The sequence below is a fragment of the Gopherus flavomarginatus genome, chromosome 20, assembly GCF_025201925.1.
Source record: "Gopherus flavomarginatus isolate rGopFla2 chromosome 20, rGopFla2.mat.asm, whole genome shotgun sequence".
In the NCBI taxonomy this organism is placed as follows: domain Eukaryota; kingdom Metazoa; phylum Chordata; order Testudines; family Testudinidae; genus Gopherus; species Gopherus flavomarginatus.
The window spans coordinates 16,077,178-16,098,528 of NC_066636.1; the positions used below are offsets into that span (position 1 = coordinate 16,077,178).

At 50.4% G+C, this 21,351-nt stretch overlaps 1 protein-coding gene across 2 annotated transcripts in view; it reads left to right on the plus strand.

Annotated features, from left to right (window-relative positions):
• The window catches only part of LOC127037771 (Fc receptor-like protein 2), a 38,718-nt gene extending 19,884 nt beyond the window's left edge, over nt 1–18,834 (plus strand). Inside the window, exons 7-14 of one of the 2 annotated variants that reach the window (XM_050929829.1) lie at nt 2,206–2,493; nt 2,886–3,188; nt 4,159–4,269; nt 4,699–4,726; nt 6,614–6,711; nt 7,557–7,625; nt 12,423–12,454; nt 12,781–18,834. In XM_050929829.1, the coding sequence (XP_050785786.1) occupies nt 2,206–2,493; nt 2,886–3,188; nt 4,159–4,269; nt 4,699–4,726; nt 6,614–6,711; nt 7,557–7,625; nt 12,423–12,454; nt 12,781–12,927 (1,076 nt within the window). In that variant the 3' untranslated portion in view covers nt 12,928–18,834. Of the gene's footprint in view, nt 1–2,205; nt 2,494–2,885; nt 3,189–4,158; nt 4,270–4,698; nt 4,727–6,613; nt 6,712–7,556; nt 7,626–12,422; nt 12,455–12,560 lie in introns of both variants that reach the window. The other variant, XM_050929830.1, reaches the window with a different exon arrangement.
• The last annotated feature ends 2,517 nt before the right edge of the window (nt 18,835–21,351 follow it).

Genomic DNA, 21,351 nt, shown 5'->3' on the forward strand with positions numbered 1-21,351 from the left:
AACGTGATGCCGCATTGTTTCCCTCCTTTATTAAAAGGATTTTGCTACACTCAGACTCCGTGCTTGCGAGTGGGGAAGTATTGCCTCCTAGAGATACCCAAGGGGGTGGTATGTAATTGTCCCAGGTCACTGGGTGGGGGCTCGAGCCGGTTTTGCATTGTGTTATTGAAACGGAACCCCTGGATACTGAACCCGGCCCTTGTTGCTGCCAGGTCAGAGGGGCAGAAGGGTTACATCTGTGTTTAAGATCAGCAAGGGTTTTACTGTTAAGCCAAGCTGGTCCACCTGCCATATTTACTGTTCTTTCTACACATCGAGATGGTTTGTTCCTGAGCCTCAATGAGGATTCTTTAAAATACAGCCAGCTCTCCTGGACTTCCTCATGTTATTCTCCTAGGGGATCCTGTCCATCAGTTCCCTGAGGGAGTCAAAGTCTGCTCTTCTGAAGTCCAAGGTCCATATTCTGCTGCTCTCCTTTCTTCCTTGTGTCAGGATCCTGAACTCAACCATCTCATGGTCACTGCCTCCCAGGTTCCCTTCCACTTTTGCTTCCCCTACTAGTTCTTCCCTGTTTGTGAGCAGCAGGTCAAGAAGAGCTCTGCCCCAGTTGGTTCCTCCAGCACTTGCACCAGGAAATTGTCCCCTACACTTTCCAAAAGTTTCCTGGATTGCCTGTGCACTGCTGTATTGCTGTCCCAGCAGATATCGGGGTGATTGAAGTCCCCCATGAGAACCAGGGCCTGTGATCCAGTAACTTCTGTTAGTTGCCAGAAGAAAGTCTTGTCCACCTCATCCCTCCTGGTCTGGTGGTCTATAGCAGATTCCCACCATGACATCACCCTTGTTGCTCACACTTCTAAACTTAATCCAGAGACTCTCCGTTTTTTCTGCAGTTTCATACTGGAGCTCTGAACAGTCATACTGCTCTCTAACATGCAATGCAACTGCCCCACCTTTTCTGCCCTGCCTGTCCTTCCTGAACAGTTTATATCTATCCATCACAGTACTCCAGTCATGTGAGTTATCCCACCAAGTCTCTGTTATTCCAATCACATCATAGTTCCTTGACTGTGCCAGGACTTCCAGTTTTCCCTGCTTGTTTCCCAGGCTTCTTGCATTTGTGTATAAGCACTTAAAATAACTCGCTGATCGTCCTGTTTTCTCAGTATGAGACAGGAGTCTTCCCCTCTTGCGCTCTCCTGCTTGTGCTTCCTCCTGGTATCCCATTTCCCCACTTACCTCAGGGCTTTGGTCTCCTTCCCCCCGTGAACCTAGTTTAAAGCCCTCCTCACTAGGTTAGCCAGCCTGCTGGCAAAGATGCTCTTCCCTCTCTTCGTTAGGTGGAGCCCGTCTCTTCCTAGCAATCCTTCCTCTTGGAACACCATCCCATGGTCAAAGAATCCAAAGCTTTCTCTCCAACACCACCTGTGGAGCCATTTGTTGACTTCCACAATTTGATATTCTGGACCCAGGCCTTTTCCTTCCACGGGGAGGATGGACAAGATCACCACTTGCGCCTCAAACTCCTTTATCCTTCTTCCCAGAGCCACGTAGTCTCATCCCCAGCTCCACCCCAGATCTCGCATCCCCATATGGAGCCATCACCCCCTCCTGCACCCCAATCCCCTGCCTCAACCCAGAGCCTCCTCCCACACCCTGAACCCCTCTGCCTAACCCCCCAGTCTGGAATCCCTTCCTGCACCCCAAACCCCTCTTCCCTAGCCCTACCCCAGAGCCTGCACCCCCAGATGGAGCCCTCACCCCCTCCTACACCCCAACACCCTATACCAGCCCAGTGAAAGTGAGTGAGGGTGGAGGAGAGCGAGCCACTAAGGGAGGGGGAATGTAGTGAGTGAGGGGCAGAACTTCAGGGAATGGACGGGGGTGTGGGGAGGGTATTCAGTTTTGTGCGATTAGAAAGTTGGCTACCCTAGAGCAGCCTGCTGCCTCAGTGACACAAGGGGTAAATGGGCTGAAGCGCCAGGTCCAGAACATGATGGTCCTTCCCTTTGAATGACCTCATATGTACAGGGCAGTGCCAAGAAGCACAGCCAGAGCCCTGGCCCAAGGAGCTGGACACTACACAGACACAGAGCCAGGAGACACTCTCGCCCAGAGACCTCCTAATCCTAGTGAATTCCCTGCCCCTCCTCTCAGCTCCCTGGGGTAGAAGCTGAGCCCTGACCTGCCCTGATTCTCTGTCAGTTCCAGTGTCCCCACCTCACCTGACCATCAGTGCGGCCGGCTCCTGGGCTGCCATCGGGGACGTGGTGGTGATCCAGTGCGAGTCGCCCCGCGGCTCAGCCCCCATCCTCTATCAGTTTCATCACGAGGGAGCCACTCTGGGGAACAGGACGGTCAGTTCCCGAGGGCCGGGATCCCTTGCTCTGAATGTGACATCTGAACGGGATTCTGGGACCTACTCCTGTGAGGCTGATAATGGCATGGCCAGTGGACCCCAGCACAGCGACTCCTTCCACCTCTCCGTGCTCGGTATGCCATCTCCGCGTGCTCTCTTGGGGATTGGGGGGGCAGAATCTGTACCTCTAGACTGGGGTGATGGTGGGACAAGCTGCGGTGGTGACTGTGGGGAGTGGGACATGGCAGCACCCTGCCTCCTACGTGTAGGGGCTCCTCCGTGCTCTGTCCCTGGTACTTCTGTGTGGTGGGCAGGATGGACCTCACGCTGCTCGCTGGGCTGCGGGACTCTGCCCTCGATCCCCCCATTGTGGTAAGGGAGCCCCCTTGGGTGAACAAGGTCCAGACATCGCTGCCTCCTGAGCCTGTTCTCTGTTGCGTGGCCCAGTCTGGGTTACCCCTTTCTGGTGTGTCTGCATCTCTCCACCCCCAGCCCTGCTCTCAGGCCATCTCCCTTGTGCTTGCAGTGCCTGTGTCCGGGGCCACCATCGCCACAGATCGCATGGGGCCAGAGGTCGTGGCTGGAGAAAGCCTGAATCTCAGCTGCTTGGTGGAGTCTGGCACTGCCCCTCTCTTCAAGTGGCTTCACAACGCCCAGGAGCTGGCTGCAGCCTCGGGGCTCGACCCGCCCATAGCTGTGGGGAACATGCTGCATTTCTGGTCTGTGCAGCTGGGCCATGGAGGGAATTACCAGTGCATTGCCAGCAACCAGCTCAGCCCCCAAAGAGTCTTCCAGGCCCCCAGCGAGATCCTGGCCATCACCGTGATAGGTACTTGCAGGGCTTGGCTCACGGACAGGGGAAGGAGAGGCCAGGCTGGGATCTAGACTCAGGTCCAGTTCACATTCAGGTTCAGAATTCAGATTCCAGACCCCGTCGGGATGGGATGTCTGTGAGTAACCCCCCGGCGAGTGTCTGTTACGTGTCCCCTCTGGGCCTGGTCCCCAGAGGAGCTGGGTCCAGTACAGCCCCTGCTTGAGAGGCTTGGCTCAAGCTGTAGCAGGTCCTGCTCTCAGCTCTGGAGGTCCCCAGACCAACCCCTGGTGTGTCGGCCAAGATGGTGGCCATCACAATGACACCAAAACCAGATGGTCTCACCTTGTGCAGCTTTGGACACAGGTTGTGAAACTCTCACAAGATCAACTGTTCCCATGAGATTCCAGCCACGCTGGAATGGAAGCTGGGTTTGGATCTGACCCAGAACCGAAGCTAGAGAGGCAGAGATTAAAATCTGAGCCTCCTGCACCTTAGTCCTTACCCGGAAATTGAAGGGCTCTGATTGCTGGTGGTGGCCCTGTTCTCTCTTTTGATCCTTACAATAGTGACCAGAACAGAGCTCCTCACTGCTAGACCCCAAAGAGCAGATCAGGGTCACTGGCCCCATGCTCTAGCTCAAATGGGAATTATTTTGGGGAGGTTCAAGGGACTGTGCTGTACAGGAAGTCAGACTCGATCACAGAGGCCCCATCTGGTTTTGAAATCTATGATTTGTATAGATGGGGAAACTGAGGCACAGAGCAGGGCCAGGACCTGCCCAAGGCCACACAATGAATCAGAGGCAGAACTGAAGTGAACTCAAGTGCCCTGGCTCCCGGTCTGAGGCCTGACCCATTGGACAGGGCCCTGTGTCCTGTGGTCACTGGCAGAGGTGTGGTTCAACAGGCTCAGCTGGTTTCTGTTGGGAAGTCTCTTCTGCAGGAGCACTGTGTTTATCTGGACATGTTCCCTTTGTCTTCTCCAGAGCACGCGAGCGCCCGGGTGGTTGTGCCTGTGACTGTCTCCATCCTGTTCCTGTTCCTGATGGGTGTCACTGCGGCTCTGGTGTTCTACTTCAAGTGCTGGAAGAAAGCGGGTGTGTGGCTCCTTCCACAGAGTGTGCCTATCACAATCCATCGGGCGCTCGGAAACTCATGGCCATTTCTGAGTGTCTCTGGGAGTCTTGGCCATGTCACCGCTCCTGGGGAAAGGGAGCCTGAACTGGTCGGAGCCAGGGCGGATTCCAACGTCCTGCCAAATTCAAACCATAAATTCTAGACCTTTGTCCCCACGCTTGCTCTGCTGTAATTTAGCCCTTTGGCCAACCCCATCCCACAGCTTTAGCCCTGGAGGCTCCTGAATGGGAAAAGTCTGATCCCTTTGGTCACATTCGGTGTCTTGTCTCCTGTAATGAGTCACCCGTGCCCCCTTGCTTGCATTCACTCCCCCTGAGAGCGACCCAGACCTGATGGCCAAGGTGACACTCTGGAGAGATTAATGCACCTTTTTCTCGCTTGCATTGCAGAAGGAATGGTTTTCAATGCCCTGGGGAGGTGAGTCGGGCACAGACGGGGTGAAGCATATTGGGGTGGAGGCAGGGAAAAGGACGAGTTCAGGGTTGCTTTGATTTAAATGGGTCGCGATTTAATCATTACGTAACCCATTGGTTTCAGCTCTTGGCTCTCCTGGCTGCTTCCCCTCCGTTCTATGTGGGCTCTCTGGAGCTGACTCTATATAGCATGTCCACCTGAAAGCTTTGGGGCCCAGTTCTCCATTGCCTTGCACCTTGTGCGTCATTGAAAAGTGCCATCAGATCAGAGCAGCAGCATTTTACAGCCACACTATGCTGGTGCAGAAGGACACACAAGGGACAGGGCAGCAGAGGAAGGCAAACATGGTACCTACCTTTAAAAGTGGGAGCAAAGAGAACCCGGGGAATTATAAACCTATCAGCCTGACTTCGATACCTGGAAAGATACTGGAACAAATGATTAAACAACCAATCTGTAAGCACTTAGAAGACAAAAGGGTAACAGGTCCCTTCCAACCCTGACATTCTATGATTCTATGAAGTCATAGCTCATGTGGATTTGTCAAAAACAAGTCATGCCATACCAACCTAATTTTCTTCTTTGACAGAGTTACTGGCCTAGTGGATACCCCCTCCACTAGGCCAGTAACTCTGTCAAAGAAGGAAATAGAACATAAGAACGGTCATATTAGGTCAGACCAATGTCCCATCTAGTCCAATATCCCGTCTTCTGACAGTGGCTAATGCCAGGTGCTTCAGAGGGAATGAATAGAACAGGGCAATTATCGAGTGATCTACTCCCTGCTGTCCAGTCCCAGCTTTTGACAGTCAGAGGCTAGGGACGTCCAGTGCCTGGGGCTGCACCCCTGACCATGTTGGCCAACATAGGCACCGACTCTGTGGTGCTCCAGGGCTGGGGAATAACTGGCTAGGCAGTAGAACTCCTGAAAAGCACCTGGGGGTTGTAGAGGATCACAAACTGAATGTGTCAACAGTGTGATGCCTTGCAAAAATGGCAAATGTCATTCCGGGAGGTGTTAACAGGAGTGCTGGCATGCAAGACACGGGAGGTAACTGTCCCATTCTACTCAGCACTGGTGAGGCCTCAGCTGAAGTACTGTGGCCAATTTTGAGTGCCATGCTTTAAGAAAGATGTGGACAAACTGGAGAGAGTTCAGAGGACAGCAAGGATTCTATGATTATGTCTTGGAGTCAAAATATCTGGTTCCACAAGAGCATATTGCTTGGAAACAACTCTTCTCTGCCTGTTTCGAGACAATCTGCACCTCTGGCTGAGCAGAGGCCATCAGGCTGATGTCCGTTCATCCATCCCCAGAGCCCCGTGGCACCCAGGAGAGGATCCCATCCCAGAGAAAAGGGGCTACAGGACAGAATCGCAGCAGGGGAGGAGCCAAGAATGCCAATAGGCCTTTAAGGATGTGGTTCTACAAAGTTAGTTGGTGTTGGTCCTGCTTTGAGCAGGGAATTGGACCACATGACCTCCCGAGGTCTCTTCCAACTCTAATATTCTACGATTCTATGAAAGGGGCGTGGCTCAGTGGGTGGGGTTTATTCAGGGTTTTGTCTGCCAGGAAGGGGGTGGCCACAGAGGGCCAGGTGCATTTCTGACACTAGATTCACACAACAATCACATTTAGTGAAGAGATGGAGAGGGCCCAGGATCCAAAAGCCACAGGACCCCTCCCTCCCCCCACTCAACCGTTCCCCTGGAAATGTTCAGGGCTGAATTCTCATTACATTCAGCCTCTGTCACCCCGGCCCTGCCCTTGGTGTGTACGAGCTCTGGTCCTCGGCGTTTTCCTGCCTTCTCTATCTCGTGCCGGTTCTTGCTCTCTCTGGTCTATGTCTACCCTGTTCCGCTGTGCTCACTGTGTCTTCCTATCCCCAGGGACACATGGCTCCCAGTCCAGCAGGAGCCCCCTGGCCAGAGGCTGCCTCCACCAGGGAGCTTGGGCCTCCATGCTGAGGAGCCGTCTTACAGCAATGGTAAGGGGAAAGAACCCATGCTCAGGGGACGTGATGCTGCTGGAGGCCTGCGTGTGGCCAACATCAGAGAGAGGAGGTGGTGCCCCTGCCCCGAGGCGTGGGCTGGGTTTCAAGGCTGTGGAGAGCTGCCCAGGCACTGTGGCTGTGCTGTTCTCTCTGTTGTTGTCTCATTGTGCACACAAAGCCTGTGGCCCCGCTGGGACGCACGGGTCAGACATGGCTCTGTGACGCTGGCCGCTGATCTGGGGGAGCCATGGTTAATACCAGTGTGTGGTTAATACCAGGGCCTTGTTGGCCTTGTCCGCCCTAGAGCAGGGTTCTCTGCCTTCCCCAGGCTGGGGTCTTCATTTCCATACCAGGACCCCTCAGAACCCCCATCCCTCCCAGCTGGGACCCTTCCCCCTCCCTTCCAGTGAGCAGTGAGAACCCCAGCACTAAAGAACTGAGCCGACCCCTTGTATTGAGCCGGTTTGGGTGCAAACAGCTCAGTGTATCCATGCTGGCCGGGCTGGGTCATGCTCTGAGTCTTTGCATGTCCCCACTAGTGTCATCCTTCCAATCACAACACCCAATGAGTACCTATCCCCCAATCCCTGGTGTGGGGCTGTGGTGGGAGGAGGATTTGCGCCGTTTCAGGGAGCTGGCTCCACCGTGGCACTGAAAGGGTGCAGGTGGCAGTGGTCAGCGCTCAGCCCTGCTGTAGCCTGCTTGGATCCCAAAGAAATGTGGAGAGTCGGCATGCTGCTGGGATGTGGGCAGCAGGCACACTGCAGCAGCTGCAGGAAGAGCAGATGGTGCCTAGCGTGGGCACAAGGCCTAGGGGAGATATGGCTTTGTTTTCGCAGTGTGTCCCCTGGAGCCGGAGAGTGGAGACGTGGAGTATACGGTTGTCAACATCAAGAAAAGAAGTGGGGGTGAGTGGAACAGAACAGCGTCTTGCCTCAAGAGCAGGGGCAGTTCTAGGCACCAGCAAAGCAAGCAGGTGCTTGGGGCAGCCCATTTGCAGGGGCGGCAGCTGGCAGGGATCCAGCCTGGGAGCTGAGAACCGACAGGGGGCCCTGGGAGCTGTAGTTCCTTGGTTAGCTCCCTGCCTATAGAGCCAGCCCTGGAGCAGGGAAAGAACTACATTTCCCAGCATTCCCTTGGCCGCTATCAACAGGAAAGGGAGGGGAAGGGAGTATGGTAGCTGAAACCTCATGCTGCCGCTTGCTGTGAATGGAGAGCTCGTTGCTAGAGTGAGGTGGTGCCGTGAATGGGGAACAAGTGTGCCCACGGAGTAGAAGGCTTTGGCCCAGATATCCCCTTCAGAAGACATCCCCAGACTGGATTAGGGACACTGGTGTGACCTCACCTTGCAGCCCCCAAAGAAGGAATTGGATGGACTCAATGGACAGTGCACCTCTCGATCTGAAGCCTAGCAAGGGAGGTATGTGGATCCCACTAGAATTTAAAATGAAAAGTAAGGGAGGGGAGGCTCTGGACCTGGGCAGCTTTAGATACAGTACGAGGCACGTAGGAGGATTTCCACTTCTGAGCCATGGAAGCAGAAATTGATTTTTCCTTTCCAGATTTAGCTAATATTCAGAAAGGGAATCTAGCACCTGCCTTCCAGATTGGAACTCCTCAGCATTCAGGAGTGCTCAAGCTCAATTTGGGCAGCTGTTACTTCATTTCTCCCAAATCAAATATACTGATCCACTGTAATTTGCTCTAGAAAAAGTAGGATACAATTGAGCAACAAATGTTCCCCAGTGGTTTTTAGGACTGGAATTGCTATTTTCAACAGCCATTGCCTTTTTTTTTTTTTTTTTAGTTTTATTTGTTTAAAAGGAAGACAGTGATATTGCATTGGCAAATTCCCATAGAAAGAAAGAGTGGAACAAAAGAATAATAAAGGCACCTCAACTTTTCCTCATTTATGGAGGACAGTCTTATAATATGCATCCAGATATCCTCCAATCACACAAGCTGAAAATTGTTCCACTTTACTGTAGTTCTGTAACCATATGGGAACTAATCCTGTCTGTGTTCTGTGCACATCCAAAATTCCTGCTGAATGACCTGCCCTTGGATCAAGTTACAAGTCACCCAGGGCTGGGGAGGAAGGAGGGTGCAGATGGTGGGTGGGAAGAGCCCAGGGCTGGGGCGGCAGGGGGTGGGGGGGGCACTGGTGGGGGGGAAGGGGGGGCACTGGTGTGGGGGAAGGGGGGAGCCCAGAGCTGGGGCTGGGGTGACAGGGAGTGCGGGGGGGGGAGCCAAGGGCTGGGATGGCAGGGGGGTGTGGCTGGGGGGAGGCCCAGAGCTGGGGCGGCAGGGAGGTGCGGGGTGGGGGGGAGCCCAGGGCTGGGGTGGGAGCAGCCAAAAATTTTTTTGCTTGGGGTGGCAAAAAACCTAGAGCCAGCCCTGCTCAAGAGGCAACGAAGGATTTAATAGAGATGCAGGAGATGGGACAGGCAGATGAATCTGATGTTTCGCTCACTTGCTCTCAGGGGCAGCAAGCCATGGGGGTCGCCCTGCTGGTCCCTGCGAGGGCAGCAGTCAGTAAGCCTTTGGCGGCTTGCCTGCGGGAGGTCCACCCGTCCTGTGGATTTGGCAGCAATTCAGCGGTGGGTACGCCGAAGCCGTGAGATTGGGGACCTCCCGCAGGCATGCTGTCGAATCTGCAGGACCGGGGACCTCCTGCAGGCAAGCCACCGAAGCCTCCCTGACTGCCGTGCTTGGGGCCGCAAAAAAGCTAGAGCCGCCCCTTTTTGCTCTGCGACTCTGCAGGCCAATTAACTGGTCCTGTGCAGGCGTACAAGTGTGGTTTGTAAAGTCTAAAAAGCCTGAAGAGGCTGAGAACTGAAAAATGGACGGTAACAGCCTGTGAGTCGCAGTGATTTGACCCTGGTGAAATCCTGAAGAACAAAGAGCCCTCGCTCCTGCTTGTAGCTGTTTCCATGGCCTCAGTCTGACTCAACAGACACTCCAGGCTACAGAGTGACAGAAACAATCCTGGAAGCTGGTTGTATAGATTGTGCCACTGATTTCTGTCTGTGTGTGCACAGGGGCAGAGTGAACACAGCAGGTGATCAGCAGGGATGTGTTTCTTGAGGGAGGAATTCCCTCTGCACAAGGCTTGGGCAGCCCAAATTGCATTTACAACCTAACAGGCGACACAGGGTGTATTTCACCCATACAGATCACTTCTCTCCACCCACCCTAGAAACACAGACCCTTGGGAGTAGTACTTGCTGTGTGAATGGCACAGTGACAGGGCAGGACACTGAGAGACAGGAAGCGGGGGAATACCATATCCGAGTCACTTAAAGGGACACTGTCAACTTGAATTTTTTTTAAAGTGACTAATTTCAAACAATTCTGTTTTGGGAGAGAGCCCCCTTTAAACAGTGCATCCCGAGTTGAAAGGAAGAGGGGTTCTGTGCTCTCCTGTTGATGTTAAAGGGGGTCTGCTCAGTTAGTCATTTTCTTCTGTGGCTGACTGCTTGTTCAAGGAAATTACTGTTCGAGTAGCCCCAGTCATGGTTCATCAGTGTAGTTTGAACATGAGACTTTTGGCAGTAAAAGCATGGGCCTCTACCATTTGACCTAAAAGAGTAAGTCCATAAGCTGGTAGCAGTAATAGGCTCTTGTCCTCTATGTGGAGCAGGCATTAGTGGGGAGGATACAGCCCATGTTGCCAGAGTGTCATACTGTCAAATGACAAAATAAACAAAAAAAATGGAAAAAAGTATTTTTTCTACACGGACTTCCTACAGGTTCAGACATCTCTGGTGTTACTCATAGCATCATAACTACAAAACCAGCAGATGCATGTGGTTTGCAAGTTGAACGCGTCCCTTTAAACCAGCAGGAAATACTGTGCTGGGTGAATCTCATGGGTTGGAATTGGGATGCTTTTCTGGATCTCGTGGGTGCAAATTTCCCCTGAGGTTTCTGGCTCTCCTGGCATCCAGCTCTGGCCTGGAATACTGTGGGAATGGTGTTTCCCTTGGCATTTTGGCTCTTGTGTTGCCATTCCCCATCAGAGTCTAGAAAAACCGAGGCAAACTCAAACAAGAGGAATAGAATCATAGGACTGGAAGGGACCTCGAGAGGTCATCTAGTCCAGTCCCCTGCACTCAAAGCAGGACTTGAGTATAATCTAGACCATCCCTGACAAGTGTTTGTCCAACCTGCTCTATCTCCAGTGATGGAGATTTCACAACCTCCCAGGGCAATTTATTCCAGTGCTTATCCACCCTGACAGTTAGAAAGTTTTTCCTAATGTCCAACCTAAACCTCCCTTGCTTCAATTTAAGCCCATTGCTTCCTTCTCCTATCCTCAGAGGTTAAGAAAAACAATTTTTCTCCCTCCTCTTTGTAATAACCTTTTACATACTTGAAAACTGTGATCATGTCCCTCTCAGTCTTCTCTTTTCCAGACTAAACAAACCCAATTTTTTCAATCTTCCCTCCTAGGTCATGTTTTCTAGACCTTTAATCATTTTTGTTGCTCTTCTCTAGAATCTCTAGTTTGTCCACATCTTTCCTGAAATGTGGTAGCCAGAACTGGACACAATACTCCAGTTGAGGCCTAATCAGCATGCAGCAGAGCAAAAGAATTACTTCTCGTGTCTTGCTTACAACACCCCTGCTAATACAGCCCAGAATGATGTTCACTTTTTTTGCAATACTGTTACACTGTTGACTTATATTTAGCTTATGGTCCCCTATGACCCCCAGATCCCTTTCTGCAGTACTCCTTCCTAGGCAGTCTTTTCCTATTTTGTATGCGTGCAACTGATCGTTCCTTCGTAAGTGGAGCACTTTGCATTTGTCCTTATTGTATTTACTTCAGACCATTTCTCCAATTTGTCCTGATCATTTTGAATTTTAATCCTATCCTCCAAAGCACTTGCAACCCCTCCCAGCTTGGTATCATTGGCAAACTTTATAAGTGTACTCTCTATGCCATTATCTAAATCAGGGGTCGGCAACCTTTCAGAAGTGCTGTGCCAAGTCTTCATTTATTCACTCTAATTTAAGGTTTTGCGTGCCACTAATACATTTTAACATTTTTAGAAGGTCTCTTTCTGTAAGTCTGTAATATATAACTAAACTATTGTTGTATGTAAAGAAAATAAGGTTTTTAAAATGTTTAATAAGCTTCATTTAAAATTAAATTAAAATGCAGAGCGCACCCAGACTGGTGGCCGGGACCCGGGCGGCATGAGTGCCACTGAAAATCAGCTTGTGTGCCGCCTTCGGCATGAGTGCCATAGGTTGCCTACCCCTGATCTAAATCATTGATGAAGATATGGAACAGAACCAGACCCAGAACTGATCCCTGCTGGACCCCACTCATTATACCCTTCCAGCATGACTGTGAACCACTAGATGGATGGGAAGGATGGGAAAAGTGACCTTGGCTTTTGAGACCCTTCAAAGCTTGCTCAGAACTTGGTTCCAGAAGCAGGCGGTGGGCTGGCAGTGCAGGGCTCTGACCTCTTGAACAGATTCACCCTGATTAGCATTTATGTTGGTGGATGTAACTCCCCAGGCTGGGATCTGGCCAGTGGCAAAGCCCTGAGATCCTGAGCACCTCAGCTTTGTGTCTCACACCCATCCCACAGCTGGGGCTGGTCACTGAGGAGCTGGGCTGCTGGTGATGGGGGCTCAAGGGGTGAATGTTAATGCCTAGTCCTGATCCCTTCCTGTTCCTCTTGCAGATAAACCCAAGGGAACTCTGCCAAGGGACAACGTAAGTGCAACATCCCCCCTCCCCCAGTTCTGCTGCTCCCTCCCTGCTGCTGTCTGGCCTTTGTCTGCCCCTGTCCCCACACTCACTGTTCATGTGCCCTATCCAGGAGGAATACTATGTCAGCTACTCTGTGCTTCCGGACCCCAAGCCCACCTGGGAGTCAGCCGCAGGGGCGAGGGCTCCAGAAGGGAAATCCCGACCCGACAGTGACATATATGAAAATGTTCCCCACCTGTGACCTGCAAGTGACCCCATCCCATCCCCTGGCCCAGCCTGGGGGAGCCTGACTGCCTCATTAATCCTTCATTCCCCTGCTTGGCATGTAGGGCATGGAATGCAGCACATGCAGGCTGGAGTCATGGAGGCCTTGTCCCTGGCTGGTGCCCTCTGCATTGGGACTGACAAGCCAGAGCAGAGATGGAGGCAAATACTCTGGGTCTGCACAGCTGCTGCTGCCTAGTGAGGTGTCGTGAGCAGATGATTTGCTGAGGGGCCCAGACAGCAGCCCTGATCTCTGTTAATCCCTGTGATGGGTCTCTGGTATCCATCCCAGGGGGTTGCCGGCTTGGGTGTTGTGCATGGAGGATCTGGCCCCGTGGGACTTGTGACAACTGGGCTAATCCGCCCTGCCGCCAACAAAGGTTGGATTTGCTACATGGTTTGTCTTTGAGATTCTTTCATTTGCTTAAAATGGCTTTATGTACAGCCCTTGTCCTCGGGGACTGACCCGTGGGAAGTGCCCTCTGCCTGTCCTGCTCACCTAGACCCCGTGCAAAGACATGCTGAATAGAAACTCATCCATGGCTTGATCCTGGAGAGAGCAGGATCAGGGTAACACCCAGGGAGCAAGTCTGTTCACTAGGGAACCTGCAGCTGGGAGAGAGATTTTCCATCCTGCTTGGCTATAATGCTGGAATACAGCACTAGACCAGCGTTAGGCCTGGGTCTGGGGAATGGGTATAGCCACGATCACGCAACATGGAGCATGACCCAGCTGGTGTCTGACCGTGGCGATGAAGGTGATTTGCACATTGGTTTTCTCCAGCACAAGGACACCAGGTGGCTAGAGATTGCTGGGATTTCCCAGCCTCGTCTCTCTGGAGGAAACTTGGTTCAGTTCAGCTTTACAAAGGTGTTTTCAAAACTGTTTCTTTTCTTAGAACTGGAAACACAATAAAACACCAAAGTTCCCAGAGCAGCTGGAGAGAGCCACTGTCCCCCATTTCATGGATTCCAAGGCCAGGAGGGACCATTGTAATCATCAGATCTGACCCCTTCTGTAACGTAGGCTAGAGAACTTCCCCCCAAATAATTCTTTGAGCAAAGCTTTTAGAGAAACATCCAGTCTTGATTTAAAAATTGTCAGTGATGGAGAATCCGCAATGACCCTTGGTAAATTGTTTCAATGGTTAATTACTCTCACTGTTAAAAATTTACACCTGATTTACAGGCTGAATTTGTCTAGCTTCAACTCCCAGTCATGGGATCATATTATACCTTTCTCTGGTAGACTGAACAGCCCATTATTAAATAATTGTTCCACATGTATATACTTATACATTGTAATCAAGTCCTCCCTTAGCCTTCTCTTTGTTAAGCTAAATAGATTGAACTTTTTGAGTCTTGCACGATAAGGCATATTTTCTAATTCCTTATTCATTCTCATGGCTCTTCTTTGATCCTTCTCCAATTCATTAATATCCTTAATTGTGGCCATCAAAATCTACATTGTGGACACCAGAGCTGGACACAGTATTCAAGCACAGGTTGCACCAGTGCCAATAAAGAGGTACAATAACCTCTCTGCTCCTACACAAGATTCCCCTGTTTATGCATCCCAGGATCACATTTGCTCTTTTGGCCACAGCGTCACACTGGGAGCTCACGTTCAGCTGATTATCCAATATGTCCCCCCCAAATCTTTTTCAGAGTCACTGCTTCCCAGGGCAGAGTCCCCCATCCTGTAAGTATGGCTTGTGTTCTTTGTTTCTAGATGTTTACATTTACATTTAGCCATATTAAAATACATAATGTTTCCTTTTGCCAAGCTTATCAAATGATCCAGATTGCTCTGAATCAGTCACCTGTCCCCTTCATTATAAACCACTCCCTCAATTTTTGTATCACCTGCAAACTTTATCAGTGATTTTGTGTTTTCTCCAGGTCATTGATAAAAATGTTATATAGCATAGGGCCAAGATCCAATCCCTGCAGGACATCACAGGAAACACACCTGTTTGATGATGATTCCCCATTTACAGTTAAATTTTGAGACCTACCAGTTAGCCAGCTTTTAATCCATTAGTGTGTGTCATGTTTACCACTCAAGAAAGAGATTTTGGAGCCATTGTGGATAGTTCTCTGAAAACATCCACTTAATATGCAGTGACAGTCAAAAAAGCTAAAAGAATGTTGGGAATCATTAAGAAGGGAGTAGATAATAAGACAGAAAATATTATATTGCCTCTCTATAAATCCATGGTCAACCACATCTTGAATACTGCTTGCAGATGTGGTCGCCCCATCTCAAAAAAGATATATTAGAATTGGAAAAGGTTCAAAAAAGGGCAACAAAAATGATTAGGGGTATGGAACAGCTTCCGTATGAGGAGAGATTCATAAGATTGGGACTTTTCAGCTTGATAAAGAGAAAACTAAGAGAGGATATGATGGAGGTCTATAAAATCATGACTGGTCTAGAGAAAGTAAATAAGGAAGTATTAATTACTTCTTCTCATGACACAAGAACTAGGGGTCACCAAATGAAATTAATAGGCAGCAGGTTTAAAACAAACAAAAGGAAGTTTTTTCTTCACACAACGCCCCGTCAATCTGTGGAACTCTCTGTCAGAGGGTGTTGTGAAGGCCAAGACTATAGCAGGGTTCAAAAAAGAACTAGATAAATTCATGGAGGATAGGTCCATCAACAGCTATTAGCCAGGATGGACAGGGATGATGTCCCTAGCCTCTGTTTGCCAGAAGCTGGGAATGGGTAACAGGATGGATCACTTGATGACTACCTGTTCTGCTCATTCCCTCCCACTGTCTGAAGACAGGATACTGGACTAGGTGGCCCTTTGGTCTGACCCAGTATGGTCATTCTTATGAACAATCAGTTGCACACATATAAAATGGGGAATGGCTGCCTAGGTGGGAGTACTGCAGAAAGGAATGTGGGAGTCATAGTGGATCACAAGCTAAATATGAGTCAGCAGTGTAACACTGCTGTAAAAAAAAGCAGACATCATTCTGGGATGTATTAGCCGGAGTGTTGTAAGGATGACACAAGAAGTAATTCTTCCGCTCTACTCTGTGCTGATTAGGCCTCAACTGGAGTATTGTATCCAGTTCTGGGTGCCACATTTCAGGAAAGATGTGGACAAACTGGAGAAAGCCCAGAGAAGAGTAATAATAATGATTAAAGGTCTAGGAAACATGACCTAGGAGGGAAAATTGAAAAAATTGGGTTTGTTTAGTTTGGAGAAGAGAAGACTATGGGGGGACATGATAACAGTTTTCAAACACATAAAAGGTTGTTACAAGGAGGAGGGAGAAAAATTGTTCTTGTTAACCTCTGAGGATAGGACAAGAAAGAATGGGCTTAAATTGAAGCAAGGGTGGTTGCCTGTGGGCATGGCTTCAGTCTAACCAAATACAGTGGAATGTGTCAGCCATCTTTATTAAGGGACGCATCATGCCCCTTGCAGATAGCTGCAGGGCAGTGGCCACATCTTGCTGGCTTCAGCTGCATTGACAGAAATGGGAGATGGTGGCCATCTTGAATAAGGGAATATTCACCAGTTGGCGCCTTTCATCGTGTTTTCATGAGGCAGGTAAAAACCCACATGAAAGTGCTGAAGTTGCGATAAAATTGTGATAGTTGGCAGTTCTGGCACTCTGCTGTCTGGAGGCAGCAAGGTCCCATGCTCCAGTTGTCCCGTGTCCGGGGGCTCTGTTGTCCCACCCCGCTGTGGTTGCTAGGGTGACCATCTTTTCAAAAGGCGAAAGCGGGACACATGCAGGAGCCCCACCCTCTCTGTGACCACACCCTCTGCCCCACCTCTTCCCCTGAGGCCCTGCCCCCTGCTCTGCCTCTTCTTCCAAGGTCCTGCTCCCTGGCCGGGCCAGAAGCCAGAGCTTGGCCATGCTAAGAGCTGCCAAGGGAAACCAGGCCACTCTAGGGAGCCCTGGACCCTCCATCTGCCTTGGGTGACATGCCCCGGGAGGACAGGGTCACTGGCCTGGGGCTGCTCTTGGGCACTCTGCCCCCCAACCCAAGGCAGGTGGAAGGTCCTGGTCTCCCCACAGTGGCCTGGTGTGATGGGTTCCCTTGGGTGCAACCTGGAACCGGGGTACCGCAGAGCCTCTGTCTCACGAACCTGGGCTCCCTCTCACACTGTGATGCTGTGACAAGCAGCAAACTGCTCCAGGTCCTGCACTTACACAGACATCCACAGGCAGGGATGCACCCAACTCAGTTACATGAATGCTTCTCCTATTCACTCATGAACCAACAATAGAGAGGCTCCAGCCAATTCCCCCCAGCTCCCCAGCCTAGCACCCCAGGCCTGCACCGTCCTGACCACTGTACGTTTATTACCTAGTCTACCACTTCTACAAAGCAAAGTGGATGTGCACCAGCTCTTATTCTTGAGTAGATTTCCCCAAGCACTTCAAGCAAAATATACTGTTTTAGGTAAAATAATAAACAGATTTATTAACTACAGAAAGATAGATTTTAGTGTCTATATGTAGTAAGCATACAGATCAAAGTTGGTTACCTAAGAAATAAAAATTAAAATTGCAATCTGCGTTCTATAAACTAGACAGGATTTAAATCAAGCACTGTCTCACCCTGATGGTGCAGTTCCTTTATACACATGCTGGGATTCTCCTCTCCAGCCTGGAACCACCTTCCTAGTTCAGTCTTTGTTCTCCAGATGTGTTTCCAGATGTTGAGTTGTGGGAGGAGTGAGGCCCCAGTGATGATGTCTCTTCCCCCTTTTATAGCTTCTTCCAGTTGGCTGGAAAGATCCTTTGCTATGACATGAGTCAAACAGTCTCCACTGCTTATGTGCTGTCTCTGAGAAGTCTCCATTGTATACGGTACCTGGGACGGTCCTTGTGAGTGCATACTCCCCTTAATGGACCATGATCAGTTTCTGACTGCCTCATTATTGTACCAGAAAGGCTGGTTGTGGGTGTTCCCAACCTCACAACATATTTCAGTAACACACACATAACAAAACTTCATAACTTCACATACAATGACAGCACGTACACGCCAACAGGATATTAATATTCAACAGATCAAGACTTTTAAAATGGTACCTCACAAGACATCCTTTGCACAAAACATATCACAATTATGAAGGTGCTAGGGTGTTGCTTTGGGGTACAGAGTGTCACAACAGGGCTTCCTGGGCAGCTCTTACCACAGCCCAGCTCTGGCTTCTGACCTGGTCAGGGGGAGAGACCTTGCAGGAAGAGGAGAAACAGGGGTGGGGCCTTATGGCAAGAGGGGGCTGAGGCCCATCTCAGCCACCACCTCCCGAAAGAAAGAGGCTGGTGCTTCCCCTGAGCTGCCGTGGAGTGGTGCCACAGGAAATCTGGGAGAAAGGTTGTCCTGGAGTCATTCAGCCCAGGACTGGAACTTGAACTCTGCATTTCGGGTCTGTCCCACCCAATTCAGGACAGGTGCTCACGCTAGTGGTTTCTCCTGTCTGACAGCTCTCAGGTAAACATCCGATTCTGCACTCCTTGTATCATTCTTTTCTGGGATTCCCTGAAATACGAGTCTGCCTGGGTGATGCCCTCCCATGGCCATGTCGCAATTGTTCTGCAGCATCATTTCTATGAATGGGGCCAGCTCCTGAAACCCAAATCATACTGAGTTTTTTGTTTGTCCGTCTCTGCCTCAGTATATGTCTGCAAGGCCCTGGTAACTGAGACCAGTTTCTATCAGAGCAGGCATGCTAGTTTTCCTTTGATCAAAACGTCAGAGGTGACACCCCATGTTTCATCAGTGCCATTCTGTAACGTAAAAGTGCTAAATACAGAGCAGAGTCTGACTCTGCAACATTTTTCAGTAGGTGCTTTATTATTTTGACACCATTTTCCACCAACCCATTGGATTGGGGATAATGATACTCGTGGGGAAATTCTGCGTCACTGCATGCAGCATAACTAACGTGCCACACATAACTTTTTTTCCACGTAAAATAACTCCTGCCAGAAAGTTGCTGCAGTTCTGCCTTTTGCCCACCAGCGGCCGCTGCGCTGCTAGAACAGAGTGGCCACTCCCGGGCAGGAGCAGGCCCAGCTGGCAATAGGGCAGGGAAAAGGTTTCCTGCCTGGCAGCGCCCTGCCTGTGGGCCAGATCAGGAGACAGGGGCTGGATGCAAACAGCATGGGGCTGGGGACGGTCACAGACTGGGGTTCATAAGGGCTATTGAGGAAGGACAGATTGGGGAAGAGACTGAATGGGAGTGGAGGCACTGGGCCACATGGGGGAAGGTAGAGGGGGTTCAGGGCCACATGGGGGAAAGGAGTGGCTGAGTGGGGGCACAGGGACACATGGGGACAGGGGGTGCAGGGCCACATGGGGATGGTGGGAGGGGCTGGCTTAGTGGGTGCAAGGACACAAGGCGGTTGGGGGGGTGGCTGAGGTGGCACAGAGTCACATGGTGACCGGGAGGGAAAGGAGTGCAGGGACACATGGGGATGGGGAGAGGGGCTTGCTGAGGGAGTGCACAGATACATGAGGACAGGGGGTGCAGGGCCACATGGGGAGAAGGGGTGGCTGAATGGGGACACAGGGATGGATGGGGGAGTGGGAGTCTGAGTCAGCGTGGAGGGACACATGGGGATGGGTGGAGGGCGTGCAAGGACACATGCGGGTACAGGGACACTTGGGGATAGGGACAGATGTGCCTGGACTGAATGGGAGAGACTAGGGGTCAGCATGGGGGAGGCTCCCTACCAATCCCTCCCTGCCGTCCCCCGCAAAAAAACTGTTCCATATTTCTCTCTCTAACCTCCAGGTTCACTCCCAGGTTCCTTCCGTCTCCCTCAGCTCCTCCATTACCTTTGACTCCCCCAAGCCTTTGCACTGCTTCTGAGATGGGTGGTAAATATGACTCTGTATTGTAGTTTAAACAAACATAAGAACGGCCAGACTGGGTCAGACCAAAGGTCCATCTAACCCAGTGTCCTGTCTTCCGACAGTGGCCAATGCCAGGTGCCCCAGAGGGAATGAACAGAACAGGGAATCATCTACTCAAAGTTCCGTATTTATAAGCCTGGTAAGGAATCTATGTGACAAAAAACATTTCCTGAATCTTTCTCATTATCTGTATTGCTACAGATAGACTTGCTGACAGGTATTTTGAAATAAATTACCAAAATAATTGAAATTGGTGTGATTATATTGTGTTATTTTGACAAATAAAAAATGCTGAATTTTACAATATTGTGTGTAGAATTTTTAATTTTTGGGCCAAAATTCCCCCAGGGGTAATAACAGGGACTAGTGGTCACATATCTAAACCCAAACTTTACTGCAAACTGCTTAAACTTATGCCCACCAAACTAGCCTATTGTCATACATTACTATGTCACACATACCATGTCTAGCAAAACCAGATTGGAAAGGCACTGTTTAGCTGTAGTATCCTCTAGTAAGACTGTCTCAGGGGAGTGAGAATAATAGTCCAGGACAAATACATCATGTTTTGCCATCCATCACAAACACACCTATCCCTATCTTGGTCCAGGGGACAATTTTTCTTGTGTCTCCTTCCCTTGACTTGGCCTTTATTTTCAGGGTATGCAGCAACCCTTAGCAGCTTCCTCAAAGTTGCTGTTCGTTTGAGGCCAGCATAAATTGTCTCTTAGATTGTTTTTAATTCCTAAATGACATGCAGGCTGCTCTAGTTCATCCCTGGATCCTGCCCAGATCCAGAACGCAATTTAGAGCCCTGTTTCCCATCCTTTTGTCCCTGCCCCAAGCGCAGGAAGGGGTAACTCAGACATCCATCTGCCAAATGACATGCCCAGCTATGGGGCTCTATGAATAATAAAGGGCCCTGTATGGAGCTGAGATCCCTGACCAGCTGCCCTATGTGGGGGGACATGGGCAAGGGGCAGGGTTTGGGGCTGGGCATTTAAATTATTGGTGCAGAGGGGACACTTTGGGGGGACTTTCCAGAATGTCTGGTCCCCCATCTCCCCAGGTGGGGGTCGCGGCTGCTGTTAGGGCAGGTCATCGGTATCTGGGGCTATCATCCTGCCTGGTCAGGCAAAGGGACTGGGGTGGTCTGAGCATGAGGACCTGGCTGAAGGGAGCGCTGCTGAACACACAGCCAGTATAAATCATCGCAGACTCATCGCACTCCTAGTCAGTGACCTGGCGTGAGAATTTCTTCCTTCCTTGGCATCTGAACGACATGGACACAAACCTGCTGTGTCACAAATACCTTGGAGAGAAGTTGCCCTGATCGCCAGGAGGGATTTGTGCATGTCACATTCCAGCTGCTGACAATTCACAACCTGAATTAAAGGCAAAATTCAGGTGATAAATTATTTCCTCAGCTCTAGGTAATGACCTACTTCCCCCTGTGCAAAGAGCAGTGGGCTTTTTAGTGACCACAAGATGTGAGGACCTTAAATCTCTCATCTGACACAGGGCACCTTCATTAGCACAGCACCCGGAACACCATACCCAGGCATTGGCTCAGCATGACTCAAAAGAAAGAGTGCCCCCTTCTGAATTTCCAGCACCATTTCCTGTAGCACCTGTGATTAGATTTGGAGGTTTCCTATCTAAAGATTGACCAGGCTTGACCAACCCTGCTTAGCCTTGGAAACCTGTTAAGATCACATAGGCCATGATGAAA